General features: G+C 36.8%; 3 protein-coding genes, 1 long non-coding RNA gene and 2 pseudogenes across 8 annotated transcripts; 4 read left to right on the top strand and 2 right to left on the bottom strand.

Annotated features, from left to right (window-relative positions):
* LOC104743841 lies at positions 1,951-3,272 on the top strand. The gene is made up of 3 exons (XM_010464883.1): positions 1,951-2,272; positions 2,561-2,685; positions 3,060-3,272. The coding sequence occupies exons 1-3, from the start codon at positions 1,951-1,953 to the stop codon at positions 3,270-3,272; spliced, it is 660 nt and encodes a 219-aa protein (XP_010463185.1).
* LOC104743840 (zinc finger BED domain-containing protein RICESLEEPER 2-like) lies at positions 3,918-8,493 on the top strand. The gene is made up of 4 exons (XM_010464882.1): positions 3,918-4,151; positions 4,223-4,526; positions 7,461-7,966; positions 8,092-8,493. Exons 1-4 carry the CDS (start codon positions 3,918-3,920, stop codon positions 8,491-8,493), a joined length of 1,446 nt encoding a protein of 481 aa, XP_010463184.1.
* Positions 11,117-14,193, top strand: LOC104742116. 5 transcript variants are annotated; one of them, XR_760447.2, is made up of 3 exons: positions 11,117-11,785; positions 11,860-12,009; positions 12,385-14,193. It is a non-coding gene; the product is annotated as an uncharacterized LOC104742116 (long non-coding RNA). The 5 variants fall into 5 exon arrangements; XR_760445.2 differs by having other exon boundaries at positions 11,117-12,009; positions 12,385-12,513; positions 12,605-14,193; XR_760446.2 differs by having other exon boundaries at positions 11,117-12,009; positions 12,385-12,938; positions 13,054-14,193.
* On the bottom strand, positions 14,108-16,603 carry LOC104742114 (annotated as a pseudogene).
* Positions 16,797-18,643, bottom strand: LOC104742113. The gene is made up of 5 exons (XM_010463086.2): positions 18,446-18,643; positions 17,780-17,891; positions 17,389-17,485; positions 17,215-17,301; positions 16,797-17,125 (listed from the first exon to the last, which is right to left on the bottom strand). The coding sequence occupies exons 1-5, from the start codon at positions 18,507-18,509 to the stop codon at positions 16,991-16,993; spliced, it is 495 nt and encodes a 164-aa protein (XP_010461388.1). The 5' UTR covers positions 18,510-18,643; the 3' UTR covers positions 16,797-16,990.
* LOC104743839 lies at positions 19,479-20,835 on the top strand (annotated as a pseudogene).

Below are 25,060 nucleotides of genomic sequence, written 5' to 3'. Positions count from 1 at the left end.
TTAAAAATAAATATTAAATAAATAAATAAATAATAAATAAATAGAGAAAAATAAATAATAAATAAATAATAAATAAATAATAAATAATAAAGAAATAAATAAATAATAAATAATTTGGAGGCGTTTGGAGTCGGAGATCTAGGCCGGAGTTCGCAAGAAAACGATGCTCGACATCTATGGCGATCGACACAACGAGTGTGTCGGTTGACACAAATGCAAAGACGATGCGAGAAACCTAACGAGGATCGATCGACGCATGTGGACTGTCGGTCGATGCAAATTAGGGTTTTCGAGAAATATCGACCATGCGTCGATCAACAGAAGGTGTGTGTCGGTCGACACTATCCCTTTCAGTGTCGACGACACAAGGAGTGTGTCGGTCGACACCAACCTCTCAACAGGCGGCTGTTACTTGCTTTCCTGGTTTGTTTATGTTGTTTGTTCTGTGTTGGTTATTGAATTCTCAATTGCTTGTGTGTATAGCTCAGTAGATGAGAGGATTACTTCACTGAGTATTTGTGATAATACTCATGTGTCTCAACTGTTGTTTGTGATGCAAGTAAAGGAAAAGTGTGATCGTGTAACCAAAGCAATGAAGAGGAGGATGTTCTAGTGGTTTGATTGGATGTTGTCTAGCTTCTGTAAGGTTGCTAGAGTAGAGTCGTTAAAATATTGTTAGGTTGCTGGTATGTTGTTTAATGACTTGCTGGATGATTTATGGTTTATGTTGGAATAATATTGGTTATCGAGTTATTGGATTGTGGTTGGTTAATTGATGGTTTATTGTTGGTTATTTCTGCTGTTTGATTTGGTTGGTATTAGGATATTAGTGAGTATGAGATCACTTGTCATTTATTATATTAAAAACAAAAAAAAATAGGTCGGTCGTTTTAGTTTAGTATCATAGCCTTTACAGTTCTAGGTACGGGTTCACTGTGTTTCTGTTGTTGATGTTTGGATTTGCATGCCTTGTTGATTATGTGCGTTAGATTATGATATGTGGCATGGGTCCTAGAACATCCTCTTTGAGCCTTCAATGTGATTCCACGGTATGTTGTGTTCTTTGTGGTATTTGTTAATAATTGCTTGCTTAGCCTTCTATTCATAGTAGTGCAGATGGTTAGAGGTGGAACTGTTGTAGGTCGTGGACGCATATGTGGTCGTGGACGTGGATGTGGTGGTGGTAGGGGCAGAGGCCCAGTTGCTAGTGACATTGTGGACCAGAGTGTGACGGTGAAGGGCGTCGGCGATTCACAGGCATTCCAAGAGGGATCAGTGAGTGTGGCAGGTGGTGGTGCCGATGGCGCCGTAGGCGCCAGTGGAGCCGGTGTGGACGGTATTGGTGTCGGGTTGGCCGGTGGTGCTGGACTTTCGGGTGCAGGGGTCGCAGTAGGTCGATTCCCTGGTGGAGATGTTAACCTAGCGGGCTTGTTGGAGCGGTTGCCGGGAGTTGTACCGGCACAGGCTTCAGTGTTGCCGCCTGTGGTGTCAGACGTGCAGTAGACAATGGCTGCAGGTGCGGGAGCTCATTTTCAGTATGTCAGTATGCTGAGCGAAATATGTATGATCAGTACGACGCATTTCTTGGGTGGTTTCGACCCTATTATGGCTAACGCGTGGAGGACGAGGCTGGAACGTAACTACTAGTCCCTCAGATGTTCTCAGGAGTATTGAGTGGACATAGGGGTTCACCACCTGGTAGAAGATGCCCAATTATGGTGGAGGTCTGTGGCCGCCAGGAGGGCGCATATTGAGATGACTTGGGTTGATTTCGTGGAGGAGTTTAACCGCAAGTATTTCCCTCATGAGGCGCTACACTGTATGGAGGAATAGTTCCAGCAGTTGTCTTAGAGGACTCGGTCTGTTCGTGACCTGAAAGTGGAGTTTAGTCGTCTGCTAATTTATGGAGGTCAAGCGTTGGAGTCTTAGGAGGCGCAAGTCAGGAGGTTCATGAGGGCGCTTTGTGATGACTTGAGGGTCCATTGCAGAGGGTGGAGCTATGCTACGAGGGCGTCGTTGGTTGAGACCACAGCTGAGATTGAGGAGGATATCCGAGCACAGGTTGTGACGGTTAGTCCAGCGGTCCAACCGAGGAAGGCTCAGCATCATGGAGGTTATGGCAATGGCGACAAGCTTGTGCAGGAACACAAGAGGACATGGAAGGCTACGCAGTGGCCGAGTGGTGCGGGATGCTACGAATGCAGTAGCATGGATTACAAGGTGGCTAGCTGTCTTCGGAGAAGTACTTCGATGGCAGCTCAGACGGTCTTTCGTATGTGCTATCATTGCAGGGAGCCTGGGCACATCAAGCCCAAGTGTCCAAAGTTGCAGCAGATGGCGGTGGCAGTGGTGTAGCATGGAGTGCAGCCGGGAGTACAACCGATTGAACGGATCGAGCATGCGCCACGAGTGTACACGACCGTGAAGATTGGAGGAACCTGTGTCGGGGAGATCACATGTATAATTTCTGAGACTAAGACTTAGTGATTTTTAATAGTTCAGATACAGTGTTAGGGTTCTTAGTACATGTGGTTTATCTAGGGACCTTATTGGTTGGCAGGTTTAGGTCCTACGTCATGTTTGATTCTGGATCAACCCATTGCTTCATTACTCTGGTGTGCGCCGAAAGCGCCAATATCAGAGGAGATCCCGGAGAGTGAGGGGGAGTTGTTAGATTCGTCGGAGGTGAGTTTCTGAGAGTCTTTGGATGGGCGAGGGGTGTTGATATTCTGATTGCAGGAGGGTTGAGGCTGGTGGATTTGATTATCAGCCCTGTGGAGTTGTATGATGTTATCCTGGGGATGAATTGGTTGCATCGTCACAGGGTACATCTGGATTGTCATCGGGGTAGAGTGGAGTTTGAGCGTCCATAAGGGAAGTTGGTTTTTGAGGGAGTACGACCGACTTCAGGGAGTCTCGTAATCTCAACCATGCACGTAGGGAAGATGATCGAGAAGTGGCCTGAGGCTTATTTGGTTACAATCTCGATGTTGGAGTCAGTAGGGCAGTCTACAGTTGGCGGTACTTGAGTTGTTGAGAAGTTTGAGGATGTGTTCCAGTTGTTGCATGGGTTACCACCATCTTGGTCTGATCCCTTTACGATTGAACTAGAACCAGGGACGACGTCGTTATCCAAGGTACCTTATAGGTTGACTCCAGCAGAGATGGCAGAGCTGAAGAAGCAACTAGAGGATCTTTTGAACAAGGGATTCATCCGTCCTAGCGTTTCACCATGGAGAACGCCATTGTTGTTCGTTAATAAGAAGGACTAGATTTTTCGCTTGTGTATCAATTACCGGAGTCTGAATCGGGTTACTGTGAAGAATAAGTACCCTCTTCCTAGGATCGATGAGTTGTTAGATCAGCTGAATGGTGCTACGTTGGTCTCCATGATCGATATAGCATCGGGGTATCATCAATCCCGATGGATGAGGCAATTGTGAGGAAGACTGCTTTTAGGACGAGGCAATTGTGAGGAAGACTGCTTTTAGGACGAGGCATGGGCATTATGAGATCGTGGTGATCTCGTTTGGTTTGACTAACGCGCCAACAACATTTATGAGATTGATGAACAACGTGTTCCAGGAGTTTCTAGAAGTGTCTATCATCATTCTCATCAACGACATCCTGGTATATTTTAAGAGTCCTAAGGAGCATCAGTGCATCTGAGAGCAATTATAGAGAAGCTGCAAGAGCAGAAGCTGTATGCTAAGTTGAGCAAGTGTAGTTTTTGGAAGAAGGAAATAGGATTTCTGGATCATATTGTCTCGGTGGAGGGAGTCTCTATGGATCCAGAGAAGGTTCAGGCCATCAGGGATTGGCCTAGACCGCAAAATGCTACGGAGATCAGGAGTTTTTTTGGTTTGGCGGGTTATTACAGGAGGTTTGTGAGGGGGTTTGCAAGTAAGGCATGCCCGATGGCTAAGTTGATAGGGAAGGATTTTCCGTTTGTTTGGTCACGGGAGTGTGAGGAGGGTTTTGCAAGCCTGAAGGAGATGTTGACTATTGCGCCAGTGTTTGCATTGCCAGAGCAAAGTGAGCCTTATTTGGTTTATACAGATGCAACATGTAATGTTATTGCCTACGCTTTGCGGAAGTTGCAGAAGCATGAGAACAACTATCCTACTCATGACTTGGAGATGACTACTGTGGTTTTTGTCCTGAAGATTTGGAGATCATATTTTTATGGCACGATCAGAGCCTGAAATAAATACTCACTCAGCGAAAGCTGAATTTGAGACTGAGGCGGTGGATGGAGCTGGTGGCAGACTATGATATAGAGATAGCTTATCACCCTGGTAAAGCTAATTTGGTTGCAGACACTTTGAGTTGGAAGCGGGCGATTTCGGCTCAGGAGCAGGATATGGAGACTCTGGTTGGAGAGATTAGTGCATTGAGATTGTGTGTTGTTTCTCAAGAGTTGTTGGGTTTGGAGGAGGTTGATCGAGCATACCTTCTGAGTAGAATGCGGTTGGCTCAAGAGAATGATGTGGGGCTGGTGAATGCCTCTGAAGATGTTGATTGGAGTACCAGGTCTCTACCAATGGTTTCATTCTTGTGCATGGTCAAATCTGTGTGCCCAAGGATGAGGAGTTGAGGCAGGAGATTCTAAGGGAGGCTCATGCGAGCATGTTATCCATTCATCCAAGAGCGATTAAGATGTATCGTGACCTAAAACGATAATATCACTGGGTCGGGATGAAAAAGGATGTAGCTAGATGGGTCGCGAAGTGTGACATTTGCCCATTTTCTCCCAAACTATAACGATTCTTCTTTGTTTGCTTTATACATCAAAACCAAGTTTACTCTCCATCTCACAAGTGAATGAGCGCTCATTCTCTTCTGTTTCCTTTATCAGTTCACGACAACAAGAGCAAGGAGGTATCCACTTAATAACAAATAGAGTTTTTGGTTTAATTTGATTAAAAAAGGATTTAATTAAACCGAAATTAATTAATACCCACTCTTTTAATTTATTCAACACATTCCAGATTTTAATCACGGAACACGGATAATACATATACTTTACATAAGTTTAGTTTGTGAGAAAAGATAACAACTCCTACTCTTTTAAAATATCAAAAGGGAAAATATATTATTGAGGGTGGAGAAAATTGAAGATTCCTTCGGTTTAAATCTTAAAATTGTGTAATTTTATGTTCATGCATGGTGAATTTATGTTGGGATTCTTTACAATCCAATTTGCTCACTTGTCAGCAAGATAATTTAACTCTTTTACAAATTTATTTATTCACGATCGACACTCATCTGAAATTGAATAAAAAAGAAAACAGAGAATGTAAAGTATATTGACAACAAAATAAACAATTTCAGTTAAAAATATTATAGTTTTATTTCAATGGAACAATGATTACAAGAATTTACTGCATCTTGTATGCTGCAAAACAATATCTCTAAATTTGTTTTTCAATTATCTTGTTGTTTCTCTTTAATAAAAATGATTATGCTCTAATGATATGGTTTAATTGAGATACTGAATATATATATATATATATATATATATATATATATATATACTTATTAATGTGTGCTGAGTGTTCACTAAATAAATCAGGTAGATGAAAGTCTTAAATTTTATATGCATGCAAGTGCACAAGTACTATATGTTGTGGTACTTAAATAATCGATAAAAATAAAAACTCAAAAAAAAAATCTTTAAGAATTGATTAAATTTTAGAAAAAAATTTTGTTAAATTTTGTTAAATATTTTCAAAGTTAGTCATTAACAAGGTCATGAGACGTGTCAAATATATTGATGAGATGTTGATATGTGTTAAGAAAATTATTATTTTCAAAACAGCTAATTAAGATAATAACATTAAAAATTATTATTTTTCAGAACAACTAACTAAGATAATAACATTAAATCTACATAAAATTTACACATTATATCTAAAAAAAATTTCCTAAATCAAAAAGAAAAATTGAGAAAACTAATATATTTTCTATTGTATTCTAATTATATTATATGTCTTCTCTCAATTAGATTTTGACATGTATAAACAAAAAAATAATTCATTAAGCATGTATATTATTATTAATCAAGAAATAGTGAATAACAAAATTAAAAAGAATAACATTAGTTATGTCAAAAGAATTATTAGTTTTGAAACATAATAGGAACAAATAATTAATAAAATAACATTATCTACATTAAATTTACATGTTTATATCAAAAGCTTTAATATTTGATTTGTTTTTTCCTGATATAATTTTACCAGATCTATTGTGTTTTTTTTTATTTGTGCAGGTTCTTCAATGGAATCTATCAGATGCAATGAAATGGAATCAAAGTATATAAAGCCTGCTAAATGGAGGTTCCAAAAGTGATTCTACAGTTAGTAGCGTTATAAGTTTCGAAGATTAGTCGGTGATTGATGTATTTGGTCAAAATCTAGAATTTTTTCTTATGGATAATGTCAATGGTTTCGGTACTGAAACAAGAGCTATTTGATCGAGTAATTGAGAAGCGATTCTGAAATTTGGGAAATTGGAACGGTAAACCATTTTAATTTTGGTTTTAAACCTGAATTATGTGATTTACTATCGAATTTGGTTCGTAAACCATTTAAATCCAGGTATATAAAAAAATATATGAGAACTTTTGATTCAGGTAGAAATAAGTTAAGAATTTACGATTTCAGAATATATGAGATAAGGTCATAATTATTAGTTTTGGTCATGGAAATCAATCGGGTGGTGGAGGAACTGCTTCTGAGCAAAATAAGAGCCGAAGGATACTTCCGCCAAGATCCGGTGTATGGTGCCACTTCACAAGAGTACCTGGAAGCTGTGACAGATGTACCTGCAACTATTGTGGAAAGGGGTTAGGATGTGCTACAAAGTCAAGGACAAAAAACTTGTGGAATCATAAAGATATATGTAAGGCATTCAAGGCGTGGAAAGAAGGTCAAGATGCTACACAAGGACAACAAGTTATTAATCAAGAAGGAAACCTACAGAGTGCAAAAGTGCCTGAGCATGTTTTCTGAGAAGCACTTAATCAAGTGGTGGTGATAGGAGAGCTACCATTGTCGTTTGTAGAATCCATGGCATTAAGATTCTTTTGCAACAAGGTTAGTCTTCTCTTAACATGGTTAGCATTCTCTTAGCAACTTCTATATTAGATATGTTTTTACTAATCAAAATTTATCTTGTATAATATGTTTAGATAAACTTGTATAAGCCTCACTGAAGAAGGACATCAACAAAAGACATAGTGAAAATGTATCATAAGAGGAAGGCCACACTTAGACAATGGTTTATTGAGAGTAAGCAAAGAGTGTCACTCACCAATGATATTTGGGTATCCTCGGTAACAAGTATGTTTTTTCCCATTATATTCTGATCATTCTTATTCTCGATCAGGTTCTCTTCTCTAATATGAGCTCCTTCTTTTTCTTTTCTATCAATAAGTTCAAGTTATATGGTTATAACAGCACGCTACATTGATAAACATTGGCTATTGAAGAAGTTAATCATCGGATTCAAGTATGTGTTGGATCACAAAGGTAAGACAATTGCCAATACTCTTCTACAATGTCTTGCTGACTGGGGGATAGAGAAGGTGTTTACTGTGACTGTGGATAATGCAACTGCTAATAGCAATGCTCTTAGTGAGTTTCAGTCTACCTTCTCTCTAATTAGGACAGATTCTCTAGTGTTGAATGGAGATTACATGCATATGAGATGTGTTGGGCATATTATAAACTTGATAGTTAAGGATGGAATGGCTGAAATGGATACTAGTGTTACTTCAGTCCGCACTGCCATATCTTATGTCAGATCAGGACCAAATAGGAGAAAGGCATTTGAGCTGCGAGTGGAAACTGGTAGATTCACGAAGGGTAGTTTGCCTCTAAATGTGACCACTAGATGGAATTCGACATATTTGATGTTGACAAAAGCAATTAAGTTCAAAGGAGCTTTTGATAGGATGGAGTTCGTAGATAAGCTTTACAGTGATTATTTCTTAGAGTATGAGAATGGAGAAAAAGGATAGGACCTCCTTTGATGAATGATTAGCGTAAAATAGAAAGGTTTGTGAAGTTTCTTAATGTTTTCTGTCAGGCTACATTGGTAGTTATTGCCTCCAATACTTTGAATGCACATAAGTGCTATAGTGAGATAATAAACATTGCAGTGAAGCTTCAGTTACTTTGTCTTAATAACGATGATGATGTGAAGGTTAATGCCGAGAAGATGTATAAGAAATTTGAAAAATATTGGGATGGCATTAAGAACATTAACATTATGTTGGTAATTGCTAGTGTTTTTGATCCGAGAAAGAAGATGGAGTTTGCAAATTTGTGTTTTGCGGAGCTGTATGGAGAATATAGTACAACTGCTAAGGGGTTAAATGAAGCAGTTTTGATTGTCATGCGTGCGATGTATAAGGAGTATAGTGAAAGATATGCTGAATCAACATCTCAGGCATCTGGTCAGTCTCAATCATCATCTCAGGCTACTTAAGTGAGGCAAACAGATGGGTTATTAGACTCAATGGAAGATGAATTTGATGGTCATAACCCAATGGAGCATAAGTATGATACATTGCTTAGAAAGATTGAAGTTAGAGATACTAATGAATTGGAAACTTATTTGAGAGAAGAAGTTGAGAATCCTGAATTGATTGTGGGCATTGAGTACAATATTCTCTCTTGGTAGAAAATCAACAGTGCAAGATATCCCATTTTATCTATGATGGCTAGAGATTTATTTGCTATGTAGGTGTCTTCTGTTGCTTGTGAAAGTGCTTTTAGCACTAGTGGAAGGATAATAGAACCATATAGAAGCTGTCTTACACACTACATGGTGGAGGTTTTGATGTGTACTGAACAATGGATAAAACAAGATATTCATTTTGAAGAAAAGGTGCTTACAAATGCACAGATTCTTGCAGAAGTTGAGTTTGAATATGAGCTTCAAAGAGATCTTGTTTTTTTTTTGTCTATCTGTTTGATGTTGATTATTAAGATACAATCTCTAAGACTTTTTTTGTTTGCCATTTTCAGTGAATATCGGGTGTTTTTATCAATTTCAGTGAATATCGGGTGTTTTTATCAATTTCGGATAAAAATACCCAAAACAAATCAGATATCCGACGACAAGTTCGGATTTCAGATAAATCCGAAAACACCCGAATCCGAAAACATCCGACCCGAATCCGAAAACATCCGACCCGAATCCGACCTGATTCTATAAAATATCCGATCGGGTTTTATATGTGTACATTCGAACATCCGAAAATCCGAACCCGAACCCAATCGGATACCCAAATGCCCAGGCGTAGGAGTAAATAAGGCATCGATCCTTAACGTGATTATAACACATGTCATGTTTGGATTGTTTATAAAGTTTCTATTTTGTATATCTGAATTATCTAAGGCCTTATATACCATCATGATTATAATATTCAAATTTTTATTTTTATTATTTTATATTAATTTTTTTCAGTTTCTCAACTTTGATTGGGTTGGTCATAAAATCATTGTAATCGAGTAGATAATTTTCACCAGTTGTTCATCCAAAATATCTTTGTAATAAAAAAAATCATGGTTAAAGAAATTATGTCACAAAACAATTTTAGTAATTATAATAAAATTTTGCCAAGCAACATAAAATTTATTTAATTAGTTTAAAAGACATTTTATAGGGGTGGTAAACAGCATACTTTAACATTAAAATAATTGAGGGTTCCAGAGAATAATTTTAATTGTGAAACATACAGTAAAATTGTAAGTGGTTACTAAATTATATGTTGTTTTGATGAATTTTTTCATGTAAAATATTTTGTAATAAGTTGTGAAACGTTTTTGAAATTTGACAATAATAATATTTGTAATGATGAGTATTTGGCAAAAGATTTGATGTAGTATAATTTATCTTTAGATTGTTGTAATAATTGTTATAATATATTAAAAATAGAAAAATATAAATAAGTGTATGAAGGTATATACAAATATGATTTTTCGCTAATAAAAATGATTTATATATTTACTTCAAGAAATATTTTTTATATATATTTTTTTAAAATTATTTAGGGTTTAAAATTTATTCTTTTCAATAATTTTAATATTTGCATGTTGTGCGGGCCCTTATCTAGTAACAAATAATATTTGGATATTTTGGTATTTTGGGTATTTAAGTATAAAATTAATCTTTGAATAAAAAATATTAAATTAATGAATATATTTAGATTTAAAATTATAATTTTGAGTAATTGGATTATATCAAAGTTAATATTGTTATGTTATGGAAGTTTTAATTACATGTTCAAATTTTATGGGTAATCCGTACTGATATAAACATCGTGTAATGCCCAAACATGAACTCACGAGTTTGACGATATAAAATGCAGTAAATTAATTAATTTGGTTATATTTTTACCTTATTCGAATTACTCCCTCTATATTAGAATAAATTGATGTTTTAAGAATTTCACATAAATTAAGAAAACAATTAATATTTAGTCATAAATATATTTTTAATTATAAAATATATGTCTCATAAATATTAATCAATGGTAGTTCATCAAAATTTTAAATTTTTAGTTAATAAATTTTGAAATCTACAATTTCGTAACATTAATTAATAAAAAAATCTAAAAAATTAATCTTTATGATAAAAAATAAATTTCTAAAATATTATTTATTCTAATACAGATACTGGGTTGGGAATAATTGGCAATTCTTATTAATTAAAAAAAAAAGAAAAAAAATACCAATTTAGACGAAAATAAAAAAGTAAAGAAAACAAAAGAATATTTATCAGAAAATCCAATTCTTCCAGCTAGAATGAAGCCTTCTCATTGGTTGTGTGACGATACATAAGAAAAATAGTTCTCAGCTAACAGGAACATTATAACACAGTGCACTATATCATCTTATTGGCTAAAAGTATCTAAAAACGCGTCCATAACTAACACGTGTCCTACTGACTCTTTTAACTTGGTCACAAAGAAATTTAGACTGCTGACAGTTTTTATTTTTCTTTTTTTTTAGGTTTTGACTTTTGACTCAATATAAATTCTTATATAAATTCATCTCTCTTCTCTCAATATCTTAAATAATTAGCATTTTCCACCTTTTTTTTTTTTTTTTTTTGTTTTGTCGATCATGGCGGAGGAATTTAGTAGCTTTGATTTACTCAGAGATGATGATCTCTTCTTCGATTTCGATCCTTCAATCGTCATACATGTTCGCTTCATTTGTGGTAAAGAGTCATATTTTACGGCATGGCCACATAGTGACAGAGATCTTTATTTGTAGAGTGTTGCAGCGACATGCAGACATGTAAAATGTAAAAAGATTTATTCTTGCTAAAAGATAATGTAACTTTTAAGTTGTAACAAAGTTTCAATTATTTTCTAGGACATAAACATGATCCCTTAGATTTCACGCTAGTGAAGAGACCATACATAGAAAGATGATAGTTTACACTGCTATATAAGCAGCATAGAAGTCCCCTATGGATCTAAGATTCGGCTATTCAGAGTTTCTTGTTTTCTTTGATGTTCATTGCTTCTTTCTCCAATATCTTCTTCTTAGCCTTGGCTTCTCCTTCAATCTTCTTGCGAGACTTGTTGAACGTTTTCATGAAATGGGCCAGCGTTTTGGTCACTGCAGAGAGGGACAATGGCCAGATTAGAAATGAGAACCGCAAAAATGGGTAAGACAGTAGAAGAACAAACTTGTGATGGTACCTTCCTCGATGCTATTGCGAGCTGGATACTCAGCTAAGTAGGAATCTAGAGTTCTTCCCTGTGAGTTACAAATTAATTATAGGATTTGAAACATGATACAATGTACTCAAAGATCTAACCGACAAGTTATATAGCTCACCGCTTCGTTGTATAAGTTACAAAGCCACATTGCTTCAGGCTCAGCTGTAAGATGAAAATCATACACCGCCGCCTATTACAACAAAATTCGAGGCATTGCACCACTCCAATTATTTGAAACGAAAATTAACCACAATAAAATAAGAGTAAGTGAATTGCTCACTAAATTAGCATAATCTCGGATTTCTAATGATTTGGCTATTTGTAAAACCGTTTGAAGTTTACCAAGTTATCACATTTCCAAGTCCATTGATCTGGTTTTGGTGATACGAATAACAAAGATTGGCTTGGTTTGCAAACGAAATTTAACGATCATGCAAAACAGGTTAAATGGTTTTTTTTTTATTTTTTTTTTGTCAAACATTTAAATGGTTTTATGAGCTCAATTTCTTATAGAATCCATGAATTTCAAACTCGAATGCTGATAGAGTACCTTTCCTTGGCAATTAAATAAAAACTTCATTTGCATGTTTACGACTGTTTAACGTTCTCTCTTTCTTCTTCCCCATTATCTTTATAAGTTTCAGTAGTAGGCAGAGGAGGCAAGTCCTTCACAAGCTCTAATATCCCATCTGAGTCAATTTCTCGATCATCTGATTCCTCTATGATCTACAAGAGCGAGAGAGAGACACTCAACAAATGTTATACATGTAATGATAGATATATATATATATATATATATGTTTATGAAGTTTGGTAATGAAGATAGAATTAACACACACAAAAGAAAAACACATACAGGCAACAGTTCGACAATAGAAGAAGGCCGGAGATTGATGATATTGAGAACCTCAGCTTTGGCAACTTTGAAATCTTTGCACTTATCTGCGACTATGTTAATGCTCTCTCGTGTTTGAGTATAAGCAGCAGTCTCCACCAAATAATCATAGACCTAAAATGATAGCAAAAGCAATTGACTTCACTTTTAGCCCTCTATGGCAAAGTCACATGAGAGAAAATGAAAAACTTCCAGGCAAGAGGAACCTTGTATTATGATATAGCAATTGGAGCTATAACTCTTGTGGTATCCTTTGATGCACCTCTTGAGTTTAACAAGTCAAGCACCTCGAAATTGGTAAGTGCTCCAGAATTTGCCTTCACTCTGCGAAACACACGCCAATTATTTGATTACAAAACAGAACTGAAGATGAATAGAGTAACACTAAACACATCATGAGATATGTTAACAGAATAACAGGGACATACATTTTCATCTAAGCGGTTCTTAAATTCGTCCAACCAAAAGAAATCGCTTGTCAAAATGAAAAGAGACCACTAATAGACAATGTCGAAGAGAGTATTTGTCTGCCACCAGTTTTGCTCCTGAAAACGAAGAAAGTATTTGTCTGCCAGTCACGAGTGCACTTAATAAGGAACAAAGAATAAGTAAAATTTGGCTTAGGTCGAGGGATCAAAATCATATTCATCATTTTATGCATTATTATAACACTTGTAATTTCATAAATACAAATTAAAATCACAACCTTTATCCGTATATTATAGATTGAAGAATGATGAATGTCTTGTATTACAAACAGAATACAAAATGATGAATGTCTTGTATTACAAACAGAATACAAATTTAATCAGATAGGGATTGCACAAAAGATTGAATTTAGCTTATGAGGAATAAATAAATTATCAACAAACAAAGACGAACACCATTACAATTAGGAGAAGTTTAAACACTGACTTCATAGAAAAATGATCGAATCACAGAAGTTCTAATTCCATATTCGACAATCAAATCTAAAAATCAAAACGCAGTTGAGAAACAATGGTTGTTTGGTGAAAAATACGCAGATGAGGTGAACCGTAAACCCTTTTGGTTGGACGAATTTAAGAACCGTAAACAAATGTCTTTCATGATTTATTCAATTAACCGTAAAAAATTACTAACAAACATGATGAGGAATTTCAGCCCCATGACAAGAATCAAATAAACGAATACTTTTGATGATAATGAAAACGCATAGTTAGCTAACCCTAATACTAAACGATTAGTTTTTCCTATGCACGTGAGAATCCAAGAGTACCTAACTAGTCTCTTACAAAAACATCGTAGCACAAACATATTAAAAAAGACAACAAATCATACAATCCTATTTAAAAAACCTTCTTTCAACTTCTAACTCAATTTACTTGGATTGGGAATATATACTTTGTCTTATCATTTTCTAAAGTACGAAACTTATTCATTGTCAAGTTTTCCTTTAACACTGAAATAATTTTTATACTCGACAATAAACGAAAAGGAAGAGGTATGCATTATATATGATTTCGAATAAATAACTCATGATAAAAAGTATTTGTTTGGTGAAAAAAAAAAAGCTCTTTTTCTTTTTTTTCATTCAAAGACTTTGCATTCCTCGTCGCCCGGGTTTGTCTGGCAGAAATCCTCCCAAGGGTCTCCACTTCCAACAGCTTTCTCTCCTGGCCACTTGCTAGCCACTAGGTGAGCCAAATCCACCACTCTTTGGCTATAATACGAATAACGCACACCAAAAACGTAAAGATTCATTCATATATAGGTTAAATTTATAAAACTGATCATATCATGTAATGTAATGTGTTATATATATATATATATCTCACCTGTAACCCCACTCGTTGTCATACCATGCAACCACCTTGACCATATCATCACCCATGACCATTGTGAGCGAAGAGTCAATGGTGGTAGAGACATCAGAGCACCTGAAGTCAACAGAGACAAGAGGGGCGTCGCAAACGTCTAAAATACCTTTCATCGATCCATTAGCGGCTTTCCTGAAGGCCTCGTTCACGTCCTCTGCCGTCAAACCTTTCTTCTCAACGTTTATGACAAGGTCAACCACTGAGACGTTTGGCGTTGGCACACGGAGTGCAATTCCGTTGAGTTTACCCTTCAGCTGCGGCAACACTAGTGACACTGCCTTGGCTGCACCTGTGCTGGTTGGCACTATGTTCAGTGCTGCGGCTCTTGCACGCCTTAGGTCCCTGTGTGATGCATCTAGAAGCCTCTGTCACAATTCATTTCAAACACGTATATGTTACTATTGGTTGTATTGAGTCAAATCACAGTCAGTGATTTGTTATGCACTTATACAAGCTGCAGGAGTATTCAATCTACATAAACCGAACCCATACAACGAATCCATAAACTCAAAACACTTTCTACTATGGCTTAAATGGATTTCATTTTCATGCATTCAAAAAACCGTAACCAAAATTAAACCCTAGATTTGGTACCTTGAACCGTAACCTGGATTGAATACTCCTAAATACGAGTAGTGAATACTTTTAAGAATACAAGCAATCTCTTCTACTTAGATGGACAGACAAAGATGGTATAAGTATATTACTTGGTCTCCGGTGTAGGAGTGTGTGGTTGTCATTGTCCCCTTGACGATTCCTGCAATTCAGTTAATGTATGAGCTAGAAGAAACCATTTTGAACATGTAGTAAGAAAGGAAAACAGTTGGTGCAATGTACCAAATTCTTCATCCAAGACTTTAGCAAAAGGTGCCAAACAGTTGGTGGTGCAAGATGCATTGCTGCCAAGGGAGACCAAAAATGAAACATGAATACTCAAAACCAAATTTTGGTTATAATGGGAGAGGTTTAACTTTAAACGGACCTAATGATGTTAGCAACGTCGTGACCATAGTCTTTCTCATTGACTCCCATAACGTAGGTAGGGATATCAGCACCTTTGGCTGGTGCAGTGATGATCACTTTTGAAGCTCCAGCTTGGATGTGCTTCCCTGCTCCTGGCCCATCAACAAACACTCCTGTTCCCTGATGATTATAACCACATTCCATTTATCTTTTTCGATTAACTAAGGCGTGATTCGCCATCGTAACAATGCAGCTTTAGATAGAAAAGTAATTCACCTCGATAACGATGTCAATGCCGAGCTCAGCCCATGGAAGCTTCAGAGGGTCTCTGTTGGAGACGACTTTGATGATCTTACCATCAACACTGATAGTTTCATTGTCCACAATTTTCACTTCAGCCTTGAAGGTTCCAAGCATGGAGTCATACTTAAGCAAGTGGGATGCCTGCAATTTCATCATCAATGTCAAATATGTGTTCCACAATAGAGAATTAATGTCTTCAATTCTCTGGACTTACATTCTTGACACCACCACTGTCGTTAAGGACAACAACCTCGAGAGGAGAGTCCTTACGGCCGTGCCAACACCTGAGGAAGTTCCTACCAATCCTTCCAAACCCGTTGATCGCAACCTTCAGTTTGGCCACTGTCTCTCCTCTAACAGGAGTGGATGCTGTCACAGCCTAATATTTCACAAACTCATCAAACATATGCACATTCATATATAAACAACCACACAGTTATTGATTCAATCAATCAATCAGTCACCTTGGCTGTGATCTGTGCAGCTACGGCATCAAAGAAAGATGATTCTCCACCGTTACTGCTCATACGCAGTCCAGAGAATTCAGCAACTTCTAGCCTCTGTGCAGTTAATAACAAGAGTAGCAGATCAAACAAACCGTAACACACACACACAGGGAGATAGTATGTGCTAGATAAAGGGAGTTCATACCTTGGAGGAGCACTGAGCAGGGAAAGAGTGAATAGCACTCTTAGACTGNGCAGCCTCTGTGCGACCGGGATTCTGGAGACGGCGAGAGCTGCATGTGTGGCCATAGCTGCAAGTGAAACAAGAAGAAAAATCTAGGAATGCTACTGATCAGTTTTGAGCGTTAGCATATATACATACATACACACATCCATTGGTTTTGATCAAAAGCAACCAATGGTTCAAAGTAAAGCAAAGAAATATGTGGTTATTATGTAGGTAAGATACAAATGGGGATAAGATTCTGTGAGTCACTGATCACAAGTTTGTCAAGGCAGTTATATTTTTTTTTAATTCTTGTTTCCATGTCATATACTTTCCTCAAGGATCCGGAAATTAAAAATCTTTGTAACGTCTGATTTGGCATATAATTGTGATATATCATCCTTCAACACGATTTCAGACAAACAGAGAAGAAGGCAGTCATTTGAAGATAGATGAAAAGTTGTACAACATTACACAGAAATAGCCAACAATTATTGGGATCATAATAAGCAATCACCCGTGATTCAATTCAAATCCTAAAAACAGATGATTTCAGGCTGTAGCCTCGACTTCATCGGTGCTTAGAGCTGCACCATTCGGGGTATCTTCTGATTTGAGCTGAGAGGACACATCGTCGATAGCAGAGTTGAGCTGAGCAATTTTTTCAGCCAGCACCTTCCGTGTTTTCTGCATTAACATTACACACCATTGTGCATAAGTAGATCAATAAAAACGAGATATATTATGACTCAATAAAAGTGATTATTACAACTTACCTCCAAAGCTTTTTCCTCGTCATATATGAATTTCGGCAATTTCCTCATGAGATCCTTTCGGTCTGCTCCAGCTATAGCCTTGCTGATCTGATATAATTCACAAACGCAGCATCATACATTGTCAAGAAGGGGGCAGAGAGGGTTATAACTAAACCATGTGATTCAGAATATTACCTGTGGTGCGTATACACATCCGAGAGCACCAACTATGAGTCCGCCCAAAATAAACCCTCCGACAAATAAGCCTGTGCTGCCTGAACCGTCATCATCTCTGCAAGATTTGATGTTATTAGACATTGCAAACGTCTGAGTAAACATAAGTTGCCAATGGAAAACAAAAGTATATATTAATTCAGGAGGTACAATGTTTATAGTCAAACCATCTACACTCTCAAAATTGTTTTGTTCAGAAAACATCAAGGGGTTACAAGAACCACACTTGTGGGCATCTCAAACAGTAATTCACCATAACCGGGAGGATTTTTTATAAGATATGTAATCAATCTTTCACCAAGGTCCAAAAATGAAACAAATAAGAAGAGGATCCATGACTGGACTTCTTTACCTGTATGCTGATTGAACGATGAGGATCCTTTTGCTTCTAGGAGCAGAAATATGAAGGTTGTTGGAGCGATTCAGTCCAAAAGAAACACTGACACATGGCTTCAGGGAAAAGCCTAACATGAAAGAAGGAACAAAGATCAGTGAATATCGAGAGAAAGAGAGATCATACTGGAGAAGCTACATCCAATTTGATACGAAAGAGAAACGCAAAGAATGGTCACTTTCACTAATATGAACTGTTTCTGCAGTATTAATGGATCTGCCTCACCATATCTATAAACTATGCCAACACAAATGGATTCAGAAACAAACTATCATCTTTCCAATAAATTAAATACTCATCTCAGCCAAATGATATTCAAGTTCTAATTTTGCATCATGAAATGCATTTCAACCCACACTCTTGACAATCAAATCAAGCAAAAGAGAGGACCCAAACATAGCAAAATCGAGACTTAAAGCTATACCCAATTGAGTCGGGACTGATTAGAGAACAATGGAAAATCACAGTGGGATAAAGCAATTTGGATCATCCAATACCCAACTAATTTGGGTTCTTGACGTACTAAATTAGAATCGTAACAACATAAGGATCAAATCTGGGCTAGCTCAAAGGGAGAAAGAGTCTTGTCTAATCGCATAAGGAGAGATTGAAGAGCATTTTTACCAGATGAAGGATGGAGTTGTTGAGCGTTATTGGGGAGAGAGAGCGAGGTAGAAAGAGACGCCATGGATGGAAGGAAGAAACTGAGAGATCGTAATAGAGAGAGCAGTTGGAGGACGTTCGATGATATCTAAGCTTCTTCGATTCAGTGGTAATTATAAAATTTAAATAATCATCATAAGTATTATATGAGAAATAAAAACAAATTCAAGAATTGGGAAAATTTGGGAGAAATGACCATCATGGGTATATATATGATCAAATTTGTCATCTAACTGGTTTGGGTCTCGCTCTCGTCATATATGGATACTTTTTTCTTTTTTTTTGAGTTTTTCTTTAACAAGTTATCTTTTAAAAGTATTTTAGTTTATTAGATTATATAAAAGAAATTTCACAGAAGTTTTAAAATTAACTGTAACATATTAATTTAGTATTTTGCAATTATCGATGCTTATATGGGATTAATGAGACGCACATCCGACTAATTCCAAAATGAAAAAGACCAAAAAAGTTGCAGCTTATAAATCTATTTCTCTATGCAATGATTATGCAGTGTATAACAACTGTAACCTATGCTTTCCTCGTATATAGAATTTCAAGAGACGGTATATTGTGCAGTCATGTTTATTTTGTTTATGCTTAGAGATCTAATATTCAGGCTAGCTTCGAGGAATAAGAAATGCTAGGAGCAATCCTTGAATTATTCACCTCCTTTTTGTGTTATGGATCAGGATATTTTTCATGTCTTAGTTCGTATATCTTAAGTAAATATTTTATATTTGTGCATCAAAGCTAATGTACATATATATCAATACAATAAAACTTCTATGTTTCTCACTGGAGCATGACATCTCAGCTTTTGTATTGAAGGAGAGAATGACACATCATTTAAAATGAATACCCAATCAGATTAAAACAATTAAAACAGCTAAGAATAAAATATGGTGACTCACCATATTTGCTGACTAGGTTTATTGTCGAAGGAATAAATTTTTTTTTTTTTTCTGATTTGTGACCTTCTTCTTCTCACTTCTAAATGTCTCTCGATGTCTCCGTAGCAAATTGATGCTTCTTCGTCCTCATTTGTTAAACTTCAATCTTTTTCCGATCTCGTCACGATATCATTTTAAATTCGTTGGTTTGGATTTGGATCTTTCATGGTTTTGTGTTATCTATTTTAAAGTTATTGTCATCTTCTTCGATTGCTTTTTAGATATTGCTTTTTTGGGTTTATGTTTTGAGTTGGATGTGTGGTAGTTACAGAGATAAGCTTAGAGATGGGTCACATATTGTTTAGTTTGATTTGATTCTTTAGTTTTAAAACCAAGTATCTCATAAAAAAACAATATACAAGGAGTGATAAAAAAAACAAAGAGATGGTTTTTATTTGAGAAAATAGTTTCAGTGACAAAGTTTGAGTCAAGCTTAGGTCAATTGACTTGTCCCACTACAATGTCATCATTTGATATATACTTAGGTTCCTCAAAGAACAAATGGTAAAAATTTATATCATATAAAGTTTATAGGAACTATATGCTGAGATTGGAGAGCTGAAAAGATATGCAATTCACTTTGACAGGAATGGGCGTCCAAAAGTAAGTTTTGTTTTATTTTTGCTCTGGTCTTCTTTGTTCTTTACTGGATTCATGTGATTTTTTGACATATGATGTTTTGTGTCATACAGGGCTAGGCTGAAGATGTGTATATTAGAAGAAGTGATGCAATGCTAGCTATGATGAAATACAACAATGTACTCTTGGATGGAAGGCCTATGAGACTGAAGATTCTGGGTGGAAGTTCTGAGGCTGCTCCTGTTGCAGCTCGGTTTAATGTAACCGGATTGAATGGAAGGATGAAAGAGGAGTGTCTTCATTGGGTACATTTCCATCTCTTGGTCTGTTTTTTTTTTAACAAAATAATAGTTTTGCGTGTTTGTGCTGAAGTGAATGGATCACTGATTCTTGCAGTCAAGGAGTTAGAGGTGGGAGAGTAGGAAGAGGAAAATGCTCAGTTCTTCTATGAGACGCCATGCAACGTAAGTGTTAAAAGGAGCTTGCATTGATTCATATAGGCGGATGATGCATCGGGTTTATCATCTTGATCATATTGTTTATGTGTGGCAGCCAACAAAGCCAACAGGGAGGTGGTCGAGGCGGGCTTCGTGGTAGAGGCCGAGGTGCCGGTGGTGGAAGAGAGAATAAAAGCGGCCGAGGCGGAAAGAAGCAGGTGGAGAAGTTGGTTGCGGACCTTGTCAAATATCTCGAAAGCTATCATGCTGAAGCTATGAACATCTCTTAAGCAAAGCAAGACTTCACATTTGTCATGTCCGTTTGTGTTCTTTTAATTCTTTTATCTCTTACTAATACCTCAAATGTGCCAAAAGTTTGGTTTGGGTTTGGTTTCAATTAGGATGCTTTGCTTTTTTTTTCTCTATTCTTGCTTCACTTTTACAATCGCTCCCTTAGGTTATTGAAGTAAAAGAGATTTAGTTTGTAAATGAAAAAAGCTCTTACTTTAGCTATTTGCTTTGCTTGATTTCAATTGCTAAATTGTACTTGAGCTGAATTAATTAGGTTCGACATAATTTGTTTTCCTCTAAATTTGTCATTTTGTTTTCTTTTTAACATGTTCCAACAACACTTGCCTTGCATCTAAAACGAACAATGCAGAAAAAATTAAGACCATCAAAATGTTTTCTTGTGTTTTTGTTGTGTACAAAAATTCGAATCCAACACAAACAGCCTCAACTCTAATTCCAATCCCACCCTAAGAAAAGTTAAAAGAACACTTAAAGTTAAAAGAACACTTCTCGAAACCAAAAAAAAACAATCTTATGTTAGAATCACAAGACAGTAGCAACGTTCAAAATTATCACTGCAAAAATGCTCCATATACCCGACTGTAATATAACTCATTCTGTATTCTAGAGCTCGTCGTCGAATTTGCTGATGGTGCTGTTATGTTCACTGATGTCCCGTTTCTACCGTTACCGCAACTGCAATCCAATAGAAAAACAACGATTAAGGGTAAGAAGATACCTGACACCAGAACAATTGGTTATCCCTAAAGCAAAGGGTAAACCATGGAGACTCCATTTCTATGGATTAAAAATGTGTTTTAATTTGTCTGCTTAATTGTCTGTCTATATATGTTGGTTTATTTGGAAAATATTAAATTTATAATGATTGTCTATAGGTTGATGAGCTATGTTGAGAAAACTAACAGACTAAAATTACAAGCAACATACAAAAAATAAACATAAAATATATATATATAATAAAAAAAATTATAAAAAACAACCTGCGGTGTAGTGCGGATACTATCCTAATATATATAATAGCAGAGTTTGCTCTCAGCAGCCACATGAGTCTAATATTTAACAAATTATGTGGGCCAATATTATTTTTTATCTTTTATAAGCCCACATCTTACAACCCAGAAAAATATAAGTTGAGGAAAAAAAACCTATACCCATCGTTACTGCAAAGAAGAAGGAAAAAAAAGAATAAAGGAACAAAACTAAAATTGAATTTGGGGAGAGGATGAAAAGGAGCAGCTCATCTGATTCCCCTGAAGCGATTTTAGAAAGAGATCAATTACGGTATTTGAATCAATGGAACTGTATTTCATGGTTTTAGGTATGGAGAGGAATCTGCTTCTCACCTTTTTTGGCTATGGTGTTTTTTGTTTGTCTTCTTTTTAATTTCCGTTTGCTTTTTTCTCTGTTACTGTAACTTAAGAAAGCAAAAGACGTCCTTAGACCTTAGTCTAGGCAAATCGGAATAGGATTGTTGATTTTGGGTATTCAACTGGAATTGGATCGAAACCTAACTTTTGGGTTTGTGCAGGCATTTGATGATGTAATTGTTGAGTTGTTTTTCCTTTGTTTTAAATTCTTCTCATATATGATTCTTATATTATTTTTGAAATTATATGAATTGAAATTCAATAAAACTATACATATATTAGTGATTAGTGATTACCGATTTTACAAGAAAAAAAATGACCAAGGAGGTGGCTGGTACCAGAACCTCTATTATGTTTTAAAGACTTCCCAGTTTCACTCTCCCTGGATTGGAGAAAAGAACACAGTCCCTTGGATTCTATTGGGCTGTATAGCCCATATAAGTTAATGTCGGTCTCTTAGATGATTAGGTCAACTTCTGTATCCGAGACCATGACATATATATACTCAAACAAAATGTAACTTACAACCTAAGAAACACATTAATACAATACAACAAGTTTTCTTGTCATGGTATCAGAGCCCTAAGACCTAAAACTTCAAAGAGGTCTTAGGTGTTCAATCTTGTGATCTAGAATTCCGCACAAACACTTTTCTTTGTTTCTCAAAATTTTCCGTTTCTCTCTTCACCGATGTCGACTTCACCATCTACGTCATTGGCTCTCGCAACAGCAATAACCCCATCCCGTCCTGAATCTCGTCGAACCATATCACCATATGATTTAACTTCCGGTGATAATCCCGGCACTTTAATCTCCAAACCTCTGTTACGAGGTTCAAACTATGATGAATGGGCAAACAATCTTAAACTTGCTCTCCAGGCCCGGAAAAAAATTGGCTTCGTCGACGGATCCATACCTCAACCACTGGAAGACGATGTTGATTTTGAAGACTGGATCGCAAACAATGCACTGGTGGTGTCCTGGATCAAACTTACCATTGAAGAAAGTCTCTCCTCCTCGCTGTCTCAGCTCAATAACTCTCATGAACTCTGGACTCATGTTCAGAAACGGTTTGGTGTGAAGAACGGACAACGAGTTCAACGTCTCAAGACAAAACTGGCTAACTGTCGACAAAAAGGTCTTGCTATTGAATCTTATTATGGTAAAACTGACTAAGTTGTGGGAAAATCTTGCTGATTATCAGAAAGCTAAAACTATGGAGTAAGTACGTCGAGAGCGTGAGGAAGACAAACTCCATCAGTTTCTCATGGGTCTCGACGATACCTTGTACGGTGTCGTTAAATCATCTCTGCTCTCTCGGGTCCCGCTACCGAGTCTCGAAGAAGCATATAACACTTTGATTCAAGATGAGGAATCCAAGCTTTCGAGTCGCATACATGAAGAACGGTCCGAAGGTGTAAGCTTTGCGGTTCAGACCAATGTTCCAAGAAAACCTTTTGTGAACAAAACTTCTTTGATCTGCAACGTATGTGGTCGCACTGGTCATCTCGGAGAAAACTGCTTCAAGAAAATTGGTTATCCAGAATGGTGGACTGAAAAATCTCTTCGTCCTAAGCCTAGAGGTAACAGCGGCACTGCTTCCGGATCTTCGGCTCGTGGTGTCACGACTACATCTGTGGGCTCAATGTTTGGCAAAGGCACAACTTCAGCTCATGTGAATACTATCTCTACACTGCCACTTTCACATCACCCTGTTTTTCACACTCCTACGATCAACAATCCCTCACCTATAACATCAGTTGATCGTATTGGTCTTAGTGGTTTGAGTAACGATGATTGGAAGCTTTTACAGAACATTCTTGCTGAAAAGAAATCTCGCTCGCCTAACCCTCCCACAGGTATATATTTTTTTGAATCTTGGATTATCGATACTGGTGCCTCTAACCACATGACAGGTTCTCTTGAATATTTGGTTGATGTTTGTGATATGGCACCGATTATGATCAAGCTTCCTGATGGTCGTTTCACCTCTTCTACTAAGATTGGCCGTGTGGTGTTTGGTTCTTGATTAAGTCTTCACAATGTTTTCTTTGTTGATGAGTTGAAATGTCATATTATCTCTGTTTCTCAGTTGACTAGAGAGCGCGGTTGTGTTTTCCAAATTACTGATCGGCTGTGTATTATTCAGGATCGCATCACGAAAACGCTGATTGGTGCGGGTGAGGAACAACAAGGTCTTTATTTTTTTAAAAGAGTAGAGGTTGCAGTTGCTGTTCATCATGTGGATTCTACGTCTACAGAAGTTTGGCATTCTCGTTTGGGACATCCCTCTTCTACTGTTTTAGATATGTTGCAGTTTTTGGATTCTAAAAATAAATTTGATTCAACGTCCTGTGATGTTTGTATTCGAGCAAAACAGACAAGAGAGTCTTTTCCTTTAAGTTATAATAAGACGTGTATTGCTTTTGAACTAATCCATTGCGATCTTTGGGGACCATATCGTACTTCAGCATATGTGGTTCTCGGTACTTTCTTACTATTCTTGATGATTACTCCCGCGCAGTTTGGATTTATCTTCTAACTTCAAAGACAGACGCACCTACTCATCTTAAAAAAAATTTGGCTCTTGTTGAACGACAATTCTGTGCTCAAGTGAAAACAATTCGCAGTGATAATGGCTCCGAATTCATTTGCCTCAAAGATTATTTTGCTCAATGAGGAATTATCCACGAAACTTCTTGTGTTGGCACACCGCAACAGAACAGTCGTGTCGAACGTAAACATCGTCATATCTTGAATGTCGCTCGTGCTCTTCGGTTTCATGCTAATCTCCCAATAGAGTTCTGGGGTTATTGTGCGTTAACGGCTGGCTACCTTATCAACCGCACCCCTACTTAGATTCTTGCTGGTAAAACTCCTTTTGAGCTTATCTACAACCGACCTCCGCCAATGAACCATATGCGTGTGTTT

This window comes from Camelina sativa, chromosome 14, assembly GCF_000633955.1.
Source record: "Camelina sativa cultivar DH55 chromosome 14, Cs, whole genome shotgun sequence".
Lineage (NCBI taxonomy): Eukaryota > Viridiplantae > Streptophyta > Magnoliopsida > Brassicales > Brassicaceae > Camelina > Camelina sativa.
Note: the sequence above shows the minus strand (reverse complement) of the source record. Positions and strands in the feature narration are given on the sequence as shown.

Bases quoted from the DNA above. Each gene is read 5' to 3' on its own strand.
- LOC104743841 (XM_010464883.1), top strand. From the start codon at position 1,951: ATGAGGGCGCTTTGTGATGACTTGAGGGTCCATTGCAGAGGGTGGAGC. The intron at 2,273-2,560 runs GTATGTGCTATC...ATTGGTTGGCAG, and splicing joins GGCAGCTCAGACGGTCTTTC to GTTTAGGTCCTACGTCATGT. The intron at 2,686-3,059 runs GTGAGTTTCTGA...GATGTGTTCCAG, and splicing joins AGTTGTTAGATTCGTCGGAG to TTGTTGCATGGGTTACCACC.
- LOC104743840 (XM_010464882.1), top strand. From the start codon at position 3,918: ATGGCTAAGTTGATAGGGAAGGATTTTCCGTTTGTTTGGTCACGGGAG. The intron at 4,152-4,222 runs GTTTTTGTCCTG...ATACTCACTCAG, and splicing joins ACTTGGAGATGACTACTGTG to CGAAAGCTGAATTTGAGACT. The intron at 4,527-7,460 runs GTACCAGGTCTC...TGGTTATAACAG, and splicing joins CTCTGAAGATGTTGATTGGA to CACGCTACATTGATAAACAT.
- LOC104742113 (XM_010463086.2), bottom strand. From the start codon at position 18,509: ATGGCGTCTCTTTCTACCTCGCTCTCTCTCCCCAATAACGCTCAACAA. The intron at 17,892-18,445 runs GTAAAAATGCTC...CTTTCATGTTAG, and splicing joins ACAACTCCATCCTTCATCTG to GCTTTTCCCTGAAGCCATGT. The intron at 17,486-17,779 runs GTAAAGAAGTCC...CAAATCTTGCAG, and splicing joins ATCGTTCAATCAGCATACAG to AGATGATGACGGTTCAGGCA.